Genomic DNA, 13,223 nt, shown 5'->3' with positions numbered 1-13,223 from the left:
CAATACAGCAATAGCAACAGGGGGAGGGGAGGGAAAGGGAGAGCGGAGCATTCAATGCCGCCTTCGCGCACGAACACGCGCGCCGTGTGAGTCAGCGGAGCGGAGGAAGAAGAGAAGGTAGAAAGGAGAGCAGCGGTCAGAGTAGAGCACACAAAGAAAGCGGAAGCAGTGACACAGGCGCGCACAACCAATTCATCTTCAACCGATTCATCCCGTGTCCGTCGCCCGCGTAGGTGAGCGCGCCCATTTCTACCGAGCCAGCCACCCACGCTCATACAGCTCTTCCTTGTTCCTTGTGCCTTTTCCTTCCCTCCTGCTCTTCTCCCTATTCGGCAAGCATTCCTCGTTTGGCAGCGAGCATTCCTCACAGCATTGCGACATCTCGGCCACGTCGCTTTCGATCCGTGAAAATCCAGGCACGCATCAGTTGGTGAGCGTGAGCCGCGAAGCTTTCCGTGAAGGGGAGAAGAGGGATGGTCGACCGACATACACACATACATACACGCACAGCAAAGCGAAAAAAAAACAGTGGCGCGTTGTTGGAGAACAATAAAACACCGAGGACGAAGGGAGAGCAACCGCAGAACAAGCCGAAAGCGATGAATGTATGTGCTCATGCGTTCAGCAGGGCGGGTCTGCGCGTGGCGTGGAGGCGCCGAGGACGCGAGGGGAATACAGCAGCAAAGAACACTTAGACCACATACAGTTTAGGGGTCGCAAGCGTGTGGCCTCCTTCAATTCCTCCGGCTGTGTACGCAAAGTTCTTCGTGCGCCGAAATGTTCCTTCCGGATCACCACCTGACCACCAATACGCCCCCGCATGTCCGCATTCCACCACAGCGCGCTTATCCCTCTCCTCCTCTCCGCACTGCTGCGCCGCTGCTACGCCCTCCTCCCCTCGCACCGACCGCCCTGCCGTCGCGTCGGGCCGGCGCATGCCCCAGCGTGACGCGGGGCCGCCCCACACGCCAGTCTGCAGCGCCTCCATGGCGCAGCTCGGGGCGCTCTCGTCGTGCTCCTCGCATCTGCGCCTCGCCCCCCCCCCCCGCCCCGCCGGATGCGAGAGATGCCGCGTGCCTCAGAACGCCGTGGTTGTCCGGGGGGGGCTCGCTGCCGCCGTCTGCCCTTTCCACCGCCATCCCTAGGGTGGGTGCCAGGCAAAAAAAAAGGGCCCGCGCAGCGCGGGTGAGGTGCGCGGGTTACCGCATCTCCGCGCGAAGCATGATGCGGCGTGAGCAGCGAGCAGGCGGCGAATCTCGCGTGGCGTATCGGTCACGAAGCGGGGGCCCGCCGTCCTCACACCGAAAAGAGGTGAGGGCGGGTACGCAGGCAGAGGTGAGAGCACCCCACAAGGCCAGCGGCGTGTCGGGCAGCGCCGCACCTGCTCCGCGCGCGGCCGCGTCTCTCCAACCGCGGCGGCAGAAATCCCAAGCGCGTGCAGGTGTCCGCGAGGAGCTCTGGGAGGGTGGTCTCCATCGCCTGGCGTCGGGGGGAGAGCGGTGGCCGCATTAGTGTCTCGTGCAGTCGGCGTCACGCTCACGGTGCTGATTTCGCAGACTTGTAAGCGTTGTCTGTGTGCGTTGAGCCACAATGGGTGGGAACGAACACACACGAAGGGCGCATGCGGCGTGCTGGTCGACCAAAGGTAGGGATAGCCGAGGGGAGAAAGAGGTGAAAAAAGGGCTTGAGGGCCGCTTGTGTGCCTTCTGGGTGTGCACGTGCCTCAGACACCGAGCACACGAGTGCCTCCACACACACTCACATACATAAAGGCCTTCCTGCTTACATGCCTGATGGCACCTTCTTTGATCTGCAGTATCACGGCACTTGATCGTGACTACGGGGCGGTTCTCCGTGCATCCGCAGGTACCCCCGAAACGGAGAGAGAAAAGACAGTACAGCGATGACATATTGCCTCCGCTGCGGCCGGAGAGTAGCCTTGTCGCCAATTCAGAGATGGAGGGAGGCATGACTACGCGGCGCCGTCGCTAGTCGCATGCCCACATCTTCGCTCGCGAGGGGCTCACTTGGCGCCGGCCGCTTTGACTTTCTCCGTCAGCGCCGGCACCACTTTGAAGAGATCTTCTACAATGCCGTAGTCGGCGATTTGGAAGAAGGGGGCCTCATCGTCTGTGTTGATCACCGCGATCACCTTCGAGTCCTTCATGCCCGCCACATGCTGAATCGCGCCAGAGATACCGCATGCGAGGTAAAAGTTTGGCGCAACCGTCTTTCCTGTTTGGCCGACCTGCATCTCGTTTGGCACGTAGCCAGCATCCACGACAGCGCGGGTAGCGCCGACAGCCGCTTGCAGCGGAGAGGCGAGCTCCTCGAGTAGCTTGAAGTTATCGCCACTTTTCATGCCACGACCGCCGGAGATAACCGTCGCCGCCGTCATCAGGTCGGGCTTGTCGCTTGTGGAGAGCAGATCCTCAACGAACTTCGCCTTCCCTACTGGCGGGGTCGCGGTGAGATCGTTTACCGTGGCGCCCCCGCCATCCGCCTCGGCTCGCTCAAACGAGGTACCGCGCAAGGTGCAGTACTTGACCGTATCCGACGACTTCACCGTGGTGATTGCGTTGCCAGCGTACGTTTGGCGCACAAAAGTCTTCTCGTCGATGATATCCGTCACTTCTGGAATGGGCATGCAGCCCTGCCTTGCTGCCACCCGCGGTATGATGTTCTTGCCGAATGCCGAAGTCCCGGCAAACACGTGTGTGTAGCCGTTCGCCTTCACTGCGGCGTCGACAAGCGGGGCGTATTCCTCTGGGAGGCCGTGGCTATAGTGCTCTCCGACCGCCGCCAGCACATGAGCTACAGACTTCACCTTAGCGAGCACCTGGGCCTCCTCCTTGGCGGCCGCGCCTGCCACTAGGACAGCCACAGGGCCCACCTTCGAGGCCGCTGTGATGGCAGACAGCGTTGCGGGAGAGACCTTTCCACTCATCATCTCAGCGATGACGAGGGCGCTGCTCAGTGAAAGTGCTGTAGGGCGGAGCATGTGTGGTTGGCGAGGGTCTTCAGCGTCGCTATTACGTTATGCGTGGGCCGGCTGAGGGCTTGAAGACACGCACACAGGGGGGATCGCAGTCGCTGAAGCGTTGGCGTGTATGACTTGAGGGAGAAGACTAGCAAGAAGATCGGGTTGCTTCAGGTATGCGTGGGGTCGGAGGAAAAGGAGGTTGAGGAACGAGGAGGGGCGTGCTGGTGTGGCTCAGTGTTTGGCAACGTCATTAGCGCGAAGCGGATGCGAAGAAAGGAATGCAGGTGCCAGGCACTGCCCATGACAGCTGGCAGGGCGAGAGGACGATGATACGATTGGTGGGCAAAGGGGGGGCGCGGCCGGCAGAATGGGGCGGAGCAGTGTGGAGGGGGGGATGTAATCATCACCATCACTGATGTGCCCGCTCGTGTGCGACGTATATTGTTGCTGCCATGCAGTTCTCTGCACATGTGGTCGAGGACCTCCATCGTTGCGGCTTGGTAGCTTTGGCACCACGCACGCACAACAGGGAAAGAAACAGACATATCACCATCCAAAAACGGTAACAGGGAGAATTAACGGCGCGAGTACTGCAGCTGAGTGGGCAGGGGACGGGCGGCGCACCCCTTTGCGAGCCCGAAGAGAGGAAAGACGCATCCTTTCCCGTGTGGCCGTTTCGAGAGCCCCGCGTCTCTCTCACCTGATTCTCTCCTCCCCTTCTGCCCCCCACCCAACTCAAGCAGACGCCCACACATAAAAAAAGGCACAGAGCGAAAATGTACGACGTTCCTTCCACTTTCGCTGTTCTTTTTTTTGTTTGCACCTCCCTCCTTTTTTGCCCAACACGTCACAGAGTGAGAAGGTCGGAGGACAAGTGACAGTGACAGACAGACAGAGGGGGGCCTTTATTCTCCTTGCGGAGATGGGTAGCGCCAGGGAGAACGGGAAAACGTCGAAGAGGGACGGAGACGGGTGGGAAAGAGAGCAGCGCGGAGGGGAAGGGGCACGCGAAAAAAGGGCGATAACAATACGAGCAAGAGAGGGTGCGCGCGTCGACGTATTCGATACTCACAGACGCGGTGGTCGTCACATGAGCACCAGCAACATGTGGAAGGTGCACTGGCGCGCACACACCGCACAAGAGGGGGAGGGGAATCAGAAGCGGGGACGGAAATCGAGCGTAGCGCAGCAGGGCGGCGGCATCTGACCTTAAAGGAGAGGAAGGGTGAAGCGCGTCGTGCACTGATGCGCATTTCGCCCCCGATTCTCATCGCCTCTCCGCCCTCCCTCTTTATCGTACCTTGCCAGCACACAGCACCGCGTCCTTGACGCAGGCGCCCGAACGTCTCTGTCCCCGGCACGCCGCGCAAAGACGTCGAGGCGCAGACATGCACGCGCGCCCGTGTTCAGTGCGACGCCGACAACGGCGAAGGCGCACACGGACAAGACCAAACAGCAACAAGCGCTGTAACCCTCTTAGGCGATGGTTACACACACACACACACATGCGAAAGGCGTAGAGAGAGTGAGAGGGGGGAGGGAGGGAGGGCAAAGACACACGCACACATGCACACGGATAAGACGCTGGAGAGGAGGAAGTACACGCCATTATCCGTATGGCCAATGCGATGCGAAGCTAAACGATTTCGAAAAAAAGAAACGGCAGTAAGGCGAGTGAACCAGACAGCAGTTCACAGGGAAAAGAAGACCCATTCGTACACTCGCACCTCTGGTCCACTTCTTCTTTGCGGTGTTCTCGCTCTACGAGTGAACCGCTAGTGTTTCCCAAATTCTGTGGCGCGTCCCTCTCCACGTGCTTCATCAGCCGCTTGGAGGCGAGGTGAGAGGATGGGGGGGACTATATACACGACGCCCGTAGAGCGACCACCTGCGCGCACATACGCCTCTAGGCACTAGCCAAGCCAAACAAGCAGAGCAGGAGATGGCTGAAGCCGACATCGCCCAGGAGCTCCATAGAGGTGCGTGAGGGAAGCAAAAAGCGGCGCCGGGAATGAGAAAAAGAGCCGCGAATCCACGAGAGCATCGTATGCGACATAAGGATGCACACATCCACTTACAGCGACACCCGAGCTCGTTTGGGAAAGCGCAAGAGTCGACGTAAGGCAACGGCGCGTGTGAAAAACTGCACCCATCCCATCCCCACCTGCGGGTACGAAAAAACGCCTTGCCGAATACGGAACGCGCGGCTCCGCACACAGCTCGCCGCGTTCTCTTTTTTTGTTGTTGCTGCTGTTTCCCTTCTTCGAAAAACGGGTTCGCGCAAAGGCGCCAAATGGCACGCGTTAACTCCTCTTGTGCTCTCTGCATATTTGTGTGCGTGTGTGTTTGTGTGCCTCTCTTCTTGTCGATCCTTCATTGGGCCCTGTGAAAATGTTGTCCTGCTCTCCAAAGAGTGGCTCGCCACCTTGGCGAGCACGTCAGTTGAGTCAGTTCGGGAGAGCAACGATATGCGCACGGTATCCACATCCTTTCGCATCTCGCCCTCTCTATGTGCAGTTGCGCTCTTCCATTAGGCCCGCAAAGCGCCGTGTCAGTCCCACATCACTCGAAGGCGGTGAGCGGGAGGCTCGAGGGGAAAAGGGTGAGCATCCCACACCGTCAAAGGGGGTTGATAGAGATGAGTGAGGGACTGGAGGAGGAGGAGGGGGAGGGTGAAGGCGCATAGAGAAGAACAAAAAGCTCCACCACAGCGCCAAGCCCCTCCTCTGCTGCTGCTGATGGGCGAGCGATGCCGCCGAAGCCATCGCTGCGAAACCCTCTCGACTTCATGACGACGACCTCCCGCCCCAGAGAAACAAGCCCGCATTCTATATTCGACCCACAATTCTGCTCACATTCAACGAGACATGACGCGCGATCATGCAGACGTGCTTTAGAGAGCAATGGTTGCGGTCATGACGCGGATATGGAGGCAGTTTGCCGGAGCGTCCATAAGGGGAAGGGGCGAAGAAAAAAATGTCAAGGCCGAGGTCAAAGGGAAAGAAAAAAAAAGAGTCTCTGCTCACAGCTTGTCTGCGCACATGCGTGTGTGTGTGTGTGTGAAAGGCCATGAGGGGCGAGGAAGGCTGGCAAGAGCGAAGATTATCCGTCGCTCCAAAACTTTTCGGTATGCTTCTTTAGCTCTCCGCCTCCTCGCCTGATTAAGGAAACACATGCAGGCCTCCGTACGAAACTGAGCCGGCGTGCACCTGACCATGCAGGGAGAGGGACGAGGAGACACCACGTGGGGAACCTGCGACTGCACGCATCTCAACCCGTGTATGCCAATGTGTGTGCCCGCAGACATTCCATGACAGCACGCCACAGCGATTCATAGAGAGAGAGACACACACAGACACGAATGGGCCTTCAATGACAATAGGTAAAAGATAAAACAATGGAAGGGGTAGTGATGGCCATGTGTGCGGGCGTGGCCGTGGAGACCCAGTGGGGGAGGGGGTGGCGTCAGGGAAAGAGGGAACACCAGGGAAGATGCCGATAGGGCGCCGAAAAGCAGGCAGTGCAAACTCGTGCCGGACCTCTGCGAGCCTTTCACCTATTTCATGCAGCACGACAGCAAAGCTGCAAAAATCATTCGAGGCACAGAATGCGCGACTAGCAAAGAACGGCAAAACGAAACGAGGAAGAAGGACACACAACGTCCCGAAATGTCACACAGCGACAGCGGAAACAGAAAAGCGATCGTGAAGAGCGATCAGGGCAACGATCACCGGCGCGAAAGCAAATGAAAAGGCGCCCGCCGTGCGTGGGCTGGTGTAGATGAAACAGAGTCGGGAGCCGTTGGTGCACGCACATACACACACAGAGAGATGACGATCTGGAAAAGGTGAAGAGTCAGAGATGCAACGAAAAAAAAACGTGTTCAACACGCACACACAGAAGTCGGCCAGCGGCAACGACATCCCCCTCCGCCCCGTCAGCGTGGGATGCGAACCCGCGAAGCGCATCACATTCCCACACTGTACCCGCAAAGAGGCGCAAGACAACCGCCAGGGTGCCAAGAAAAAAACTTTCATGATGACGGAGGAGAGACGACTCGGCGCAGGGACGAAAACGTGAGTGAGAGGGCAGAAACGTCGGGGTGGTGGCAGTGGGGGGGGGCGGCAGACGCAACGGCGACAGGAAGGTAAAGATTGACAAAGGCAGGTGAGGTTTGTTGGAGACGTATCCAAAAGGGGGCATGAGCGGCAAAAAGACCAACAAGGGATCATGACAAGTGGGGGGTGGGGGGAACAAATGGAGGCGTTGTTAGTGGCCCAGTGATGTGAACGAGGAAAAGTATGTATGTATGTGTGTGTGTGTATTTGTGTGGAGAGGGGGGAGAGAGAGAAGGCGCAGGGAGGCGGACGAGGCGTACAAAATACGGCAGAGACACCTGCAGCGCGGGCCCCCGCGCCGCCAGCCGAAGAAGGACCACAGCGAAGGCACTTTGGACGGAAAAGGGAGGAAGACGAGGCAAAAGAAACCAAAAGGAGATTCCTAAAGCGGGCGCGCGTGAGCATCCGAACATGCCGAGAAGGTGGGATATGTCGGCAACGGCCACAGCCAATGCAAGACGAAGTTGGCTGAGTTACCTGAGGCGGAATACGTTGAAGGAAGCCATGAGTCACGCATGGCCGGCAGCGTGGCAGACGTCGTCAGAGCTGCTGTTGGGCATTCGTGGTGTCGCACACGCCTTTGTAGCGATGTGATGGGGCGTGTTTGGTAACACCTATCTCTTCTTGTCCCTCCCCTCCCCCAGCAGCTCCTCGTATCCGGCCTCTTTGCTGCGCATTGGCGCCGCAACGGTCTTTGCAACCAGGCCTCTCCTCCCTAACCTCACCGAAAAGAGCTCACGAAAAAAGCACAGGAGAGGCAGGGTGACGCACTATGCGACGAGATGCAGTTCAGTCGCAACCTGTCTCCAACGCCGCACACGAGCCTTCACGAGACAGCCACGTGAGCTGTAGAGGCGTGTGGCGGCATCAATGTGGTTGTGGACTGATGTGCGGCTCGCCCGCGCCAGCGCCCCCACCGCGGTATCGCCCTTTCCACCCTCCACCGTTGCGCATTCGTGCGGCTTTACGATGTCCTTGCGAGGCCTCTTCTTTCCTCTGCGTACTCCCATCCGTGCCTTGTCTGGCCGCCTCGCCAGCAAAGAGCCCTCTTCGGTGTATTCCCGCTCCTCTCTCTTTCTCTCCTCCCTCTTCGTATGCCCCTCCTGTTCCTCTACGTCTTCGTCGGCCACGGCACGCTAAAGTTAAGGACAGTGGCACCAAGTACGGTAACCCACGCCACAATAGACAGAATGAGCCCTTCCTGCACACCATAGCCAGGAAAGCTGGTGAGGCCGTTAAGGATGCCGGAGGGGACGCCAGGGTAATCCTTGTACTTGGTGCCGTCGACGGCCCCCATGCAGGAGTTGCCGTAGCGCACGACAACGGCGATCACCCAGGACACGACCAGGAACACGAGGGTGACGATAGAGAAGACGAGCGAGGCAATGCGGTAGCCGCGCGAGATGAACGCCGGAATCGCCAACACTATCGCCAAAAAAAGCGTAATGCTGGAGAGGATGAGAAAAGAAATGCTCGCCTTCATGCGGCTGTTGAAGGCATCGCAGCGATAGTGGTGGCGGCCATAATAGAGGTTCGTCCCATTTGGCATCAAGAGCTCCGTGTGCCAGTACGTCACACGCACCACGTCCACTTCGGGGGTGTTGAATCTCCGTTTCCACACAGTGGTTGCGTTCGCCACACACAGGAACAACAAAGAAACACAGAGCAGTGCCATGTAGTACGTGTCCATCACACGAAGCTCCTTCAAAACTGGACCGATGTTCACCTTTGTCACCAGAGTTACGGCCAGGAAGCCGCCCAGCTGCAAGACCCACGCCAACAGCGACAATGCAAAGCCTGCGTCGAGGCGGGACGAGTCAGAGAACCGAGGCGCGTCGCAGCGGGATAAGTAATACATGCTGATGGACATCGCGTTGCCGCAGAGCGTCCAGGCAAAGGCGAGGAAACTGAATAGTAGGATCCAGCCGTACGAGCTGCGGCCAAAGAGGCGCGCTGCGGCGATAAGGAGAGAGACGAGCGACAGCACACAACCGACAATGATGCAAGCGGCAATGCTCTGGTAGAACTGCTTCTCCAATGGACAATTCTTCATATCGCGCACCAGCATGACTGGGTAGTTGCCACCCGTAGCCTTCCACAGAGTAAACTGACGCCCGTGGTAGTTCACCCCGCGCACATCGATGTCCCTGCCACGGAACCATGGGATGGGGCAGGCAGCCGCCAGTGTGAATACAAACGCAATACCGAAGAAGACAATATGCATAACGAGGGCCGTGCGGAAGCCATTTTCGGGAACCGGGTTCAGCACCGGGGGAAGGTTGTCCTTGTAGTACTTGTAACCACGCGGAATCGTGTACGTCCGCTCCTTCAGCAGCTCCTCCTTGGCGCTTTCGCTCAGCACCGCCTCATCAACCCCGTTGGGCTGCGGTGCGTAGCTGCGACCGCTGAGAATGCCGCTCAGCCACACCGATGAGGTCGCCCATTTCATTCGCTGCCTATGCTCCATGGCCCCTCGCTTGCTGTGCCGCTCGCTGCTGGTACTGAGTGTGTCGGCATCCATGCGCTGCGGAGGCTCAGACACCTCCTTTTCACGGTCCAACGGCACTCGATTGCCTTCATGCTTGGGCCACCGGGTTTCCTCCGCCCGGGGCTGGTCCTGCTGCTGGTGAGACGGCTGATCCTTGTTGCCCGAGAGCGGTGACGGCCTTTTGCCGAGTGCCATGGTGTTTCAGATGCTTAAAGGGCGTGAGCGACCAAAACTTTAAAAAAATGAGAAAGGGTGAGAGAGAGAGCGCGCGCGGAGGAATGTGAGTGGATGGGCCAGAGAGGTGGATGCAGCGGGACGCGGAGGAGAAGGGGGAGGTGGGTAAGTGTGTTGGAGAGAGGGAAGGGAAGGGGCAGCTAGAAAGAGCACGCGACGGATGGTGAGTGGAAAGCGAGCCGCAGAAACGGCAATGATGTTACGGATGTCAATGGCGAGAGCACGGAAGAAAGCGAGCAACAGGAGAAGAGAGGAAGGGAGAGGGGGGTTAAAGGAGGGAGAATGGGAGGAAGGGGACGTGCGCTGGCGTGCGTGTTTGTGTGTGTGTGTGTGTACTCTCGCCTCTCCCAGCAAACGAAGACAAAACAAAGAAAGAAATGCCTCTAATGACCGAAGATGCGCCGACAAGAGGGAGAGGAAGAGGAAGGGGGGAACGGAAAGAGGCGAGCGCCGATGGAGCGCACGACGGGAAGAACGCTCCACGAAAAAACAGCTGAGGCGCTGTCTACGGAAGAGGAATGGATTCACACGGCCGAGGGCGTACTAAAGCCAAGAGTTGAGATGGTTATCATCCTGCGCGCGTGTTTTGTTGCGAGCACCGAAAGGCAACGTGCGCAAGGTGAAAGGCGCCAAAGACCCACAAAGAGCGTGCAAGTATAGGCGAAACGAAGGAGTGACGATGCAGTTGAGTGAGCCCGGCAAGTCGATCGACAGTCGTCCTGACAGGAAGCGGAGGAGGCATACCCGCGCAAAGGGTCTTGTACGTGGCATATACCACCACACCACACTCCTTGATCAACCCCGCAAAGCGCAGCGGTTGCTTTTTTTTTTTCCGTTTGGCACGAGCGGTTTCACGTACCTGCCTGGTGAAGGAAAGCGGAGGTCCCCGGCGAGCAAAGCAGCCCACTCATAGGAACTCCCCCTCTCTCTCATGGTGAGCGCGTCTTTTGGCGACGACCGCTACTAAGCCTTGAGCCTCGCCTCCCGCCAAAGGGGCATAGCCCACTCCCGCGGCGCACCTTTTGGCGGTTGGTTTTGTCTTTTCTTTGGACTTTGTTTTTTGGGGGTGTATCGCTCTTTCCAGTCGTCGAAGGCTGCCGAAGAAAGGGAAAAGAGAGCGTTGTAAGTTTGGGTATGTCCACGCAGCCACGAAACGTTCCTCGCCTCCGCGCCACCCCGAGCTGTTGCACAGGAGCGTCTCGCGTGGTGCAAAGCGCTACAGCCACGCACCGACGCATGCAGTTGCGAGCAGCCGTCGCTCCGCCCCGCACCCCTCCCCGAACAAAAGAAAGCACCACCCGCCTCCCGCTCCAAAGACCGCCTGATACTCGCTCCCGTCGTGCCGGGTACCACCTGGTGCATCCCACGCGACGACTTGAACCCGTCACACCAGCAGGCAATCAGGTCAGGGTGCGGTAGATCTGAGTGGCCTTGTCGCCACCTCAAGCGAGCCCGAAGTGGCACAGCATAGAAGGACTGTACTGCACCCCTGCACAGATTGAGGGGGGCTGTCGACCAGTGAAATGCCACGCACACGGAGGTGTCTCTTCCTCCTACCCCCTCCTCATTACGAGGACACCGGCGAGGATTCGAAGAGCCGAAAAGGAAAAAAAAGCTGAAAAAGGCGTCAGTACTGCACGGCGTGGCGTCCCGCGCCCCCTCGTCCTTCTGTTGCCGTATTTTTCCGTTACTGCTCGAGACTTTGGGGGGCAGCACGCCACTCTGCACGACCCCGCGTGCGCGCGTCTGGCGAAGGCTGCTGCAGGGCAGTACGGCCACCATGGGCGACTTCAACTAGCGGAGCGGGGGGGTTCTGAGAACGAGAGGAAAGGCCGGTGGGAAGGGGAGGAGGGTCGAGGTGAGGGATGAAGGGGGGGTTAGAGGCGGCAAAACGGTGAATGAAGGCAAGCAAAAAATGGACGGGCGAACACTGATGTGGCACAAGTAGAAAGGGCGAGATGGTGAAGTGAAGAGTAAACAAGTAAATAAATATATAGAGACAGAGAGGGGGGAAGAGAGGGAGCGAAGGACTCGCCGAAGGAAGCAATGCATGAGGAAACTAGGGGAACAGCACTAAAGCGCCTACAGAAAAGGCGTGTCCTCTGCACACAGGCACACCAGCGCGTGCAGAAACACCAGCGCAAAAGGAAAAAGGCAAAGAAGTGCAGCACCAAGAGCGAGGGAGCTCAGAACGAAGAAAAATAGAGAGATAAAGTAGACTCTCTTCGTACAGCATCGCATTAGAGACCGAAGAGGGGATGGCCACCCTGTTCTCGCACATGGACCCCTCAACCTAGAGCAATGGGCAAGCAGCGCGGCTGCCTGCACGCGTCTCTGCCCGCATGAGGAGTGAGTGGGCATGAAAGAATCTTATGAGCAGTCTTCCCAGCCCGTCCGACTCCTCACCTGAACTCTATCGTTCGCGGCTGCGCCCTTCCCTTCGACTTATTACCGGTACGTATTGCGATACTTGACAGCAAGTACCACGACAACAATCAGCGCGAAGGTGAGGAAAGAGAGGAGACCGGCCGTCACACCAAACGCTGGGCCCAATTTGAAGCCGACCTCCCTCAGCGACATGTTGCGGCACAGTTTCTCGCGGTACATGATCACTGCCATTATCAACGCCCCCAAGACGAAGACCCAGCTGAGAGCAAGAAGGGAGTGAACGAAGTAAGTGCAGAGAAACACACGGCCGCAGATGATAGACAGCATCGAAAAGCAGCATCCGACGATAACCGCAAACACCGTTATTATGTATAAGCCCGCGTAGCTGTCTGACTTCATGAAGAAGTTCGGGCAGAAGAGTTCGTGGTTACTGTAGCGCCGACTTAAGCCGAACGACGTTCTGCCCCAGACGTTCAGGCAGTCCACTCTCACCACGGCGGTGGGCGATCTGTACGAGAAAATTGACGTCACAAGGGCGAAGATGCAGCCCATGAGCGTCACAAGAAGAATGAACAGCGCCACAAAACTTTCGACACGGCACCGCTTCGTGCGACGGAGGTTGAAGAGGGCCGGGGTGTAGTCCAGGTCGTTCAAGTTCGAGTTGTACACCTCGGTCATGGCCCTCTCAGGAAATGCACTGTACGGATCGTTCGCTTTTATCGCCACCTCCTCACCCCCTTCTGCAGGTGTGTGGGCGTTGCTCTCCATATTCAGAGGCGTTCTGGTTGGGTTCACACGGTCGATCCTTCGATCGCTATCCCAGCTGGCGTCACCGCCAGATCCCGCTACATCCCACATGTCGCTGACACTCTGTGCACGTGCGAGTGCGTGCTGTGCGGAGGACTGCGATGCTGCCGTGAATGTGGCGATCTCCACTGCTTTTTTTTTCGATGTCCTTTGCACGGCAAAACGTTCTCGTCTGCAGGAGGAGCCGAGGAGGTGGGGAGGGGGG

At 58.2% G+C, this 13,223-nt stretch overlaps 3 protein-coding genes across 3 annotated transcripts; all 3 read right to left on the bottom strand.

Annotated features, from left to right (window-relative positions):
- Window positions 1–2,023: 2,023 nt before the first annotated feature.
- LSCM1_03134 (uncharacterized protein) lies at window positions 2,024–3,001 on the bottom strand (the record flags this gene model as incomplete). Its single annotated transcript, XM_067320686.1, has 1 exon — window positions 2,024–3,001. The coding sequence occupies one exon, from the start codon at window positions 2,999–3,001 to the stop codon at window positions 2,024–2,026; it is 978 nt and encodes a 325-aa protein (XP_067177296.1).
- A 5,211-nt stretch (window positions 3,002–8,212) lies between these two features.
- LSCM1_03133 (uncharacterized protein) lies at window positions 8,213–9,784 on the bottom strand (the record flags this gene model as incomplete). The annotated part of the gene is made up of 1 exon (XM_067320685.1): window positions 8,213–9,784. One exon carries the CDS (start codon window positions 9,782–9,784, stop codon window positions 8,213–8,215), a length of 1,572 nt encoding a protein of 523 aa, XP_067177295.1.
- Window positions 9,785–12,271: 2,487 nt separating this feature from the next.
- On the bottom strand, window positions 12,272–13,069 carry LSCM1_03132 (uncharacterized protein; the record flags this gene model as incomplete). Its single annotated transcript, XM_067320684.1, has 1 exon — window positions 12,272–13,069. The coding sequence occupies one exon, from the start codon at window positions 13,067–13,069 to the stop codon at window positions 12,272–12,274; it is 798 nt and encodes a 265-aa protein (XP_067177294.1).
- Window positions 13,070–13,223: the final 154 nt, after the last annotated feature.

The sequence above is a fragment of the Leishmania martiniquensis genome, chromosome 28 (assembly GCF_017916325.1).
Source record: "Leishmania martiniquensis isolate LSCM1 chromosome 28, whole genome shotgun sequence".
In the NCBI taxonomy this organism is placed as follows: Eukaryota; Euglenozoa; class Kinetoplastea; order Trypanosomatida; family Trypanosomatidae; genus Leishmania; species Leishmania martiniquensis.
This window is presented reverse-complemented; position numbering and strand designations above follow the sequence as displayed.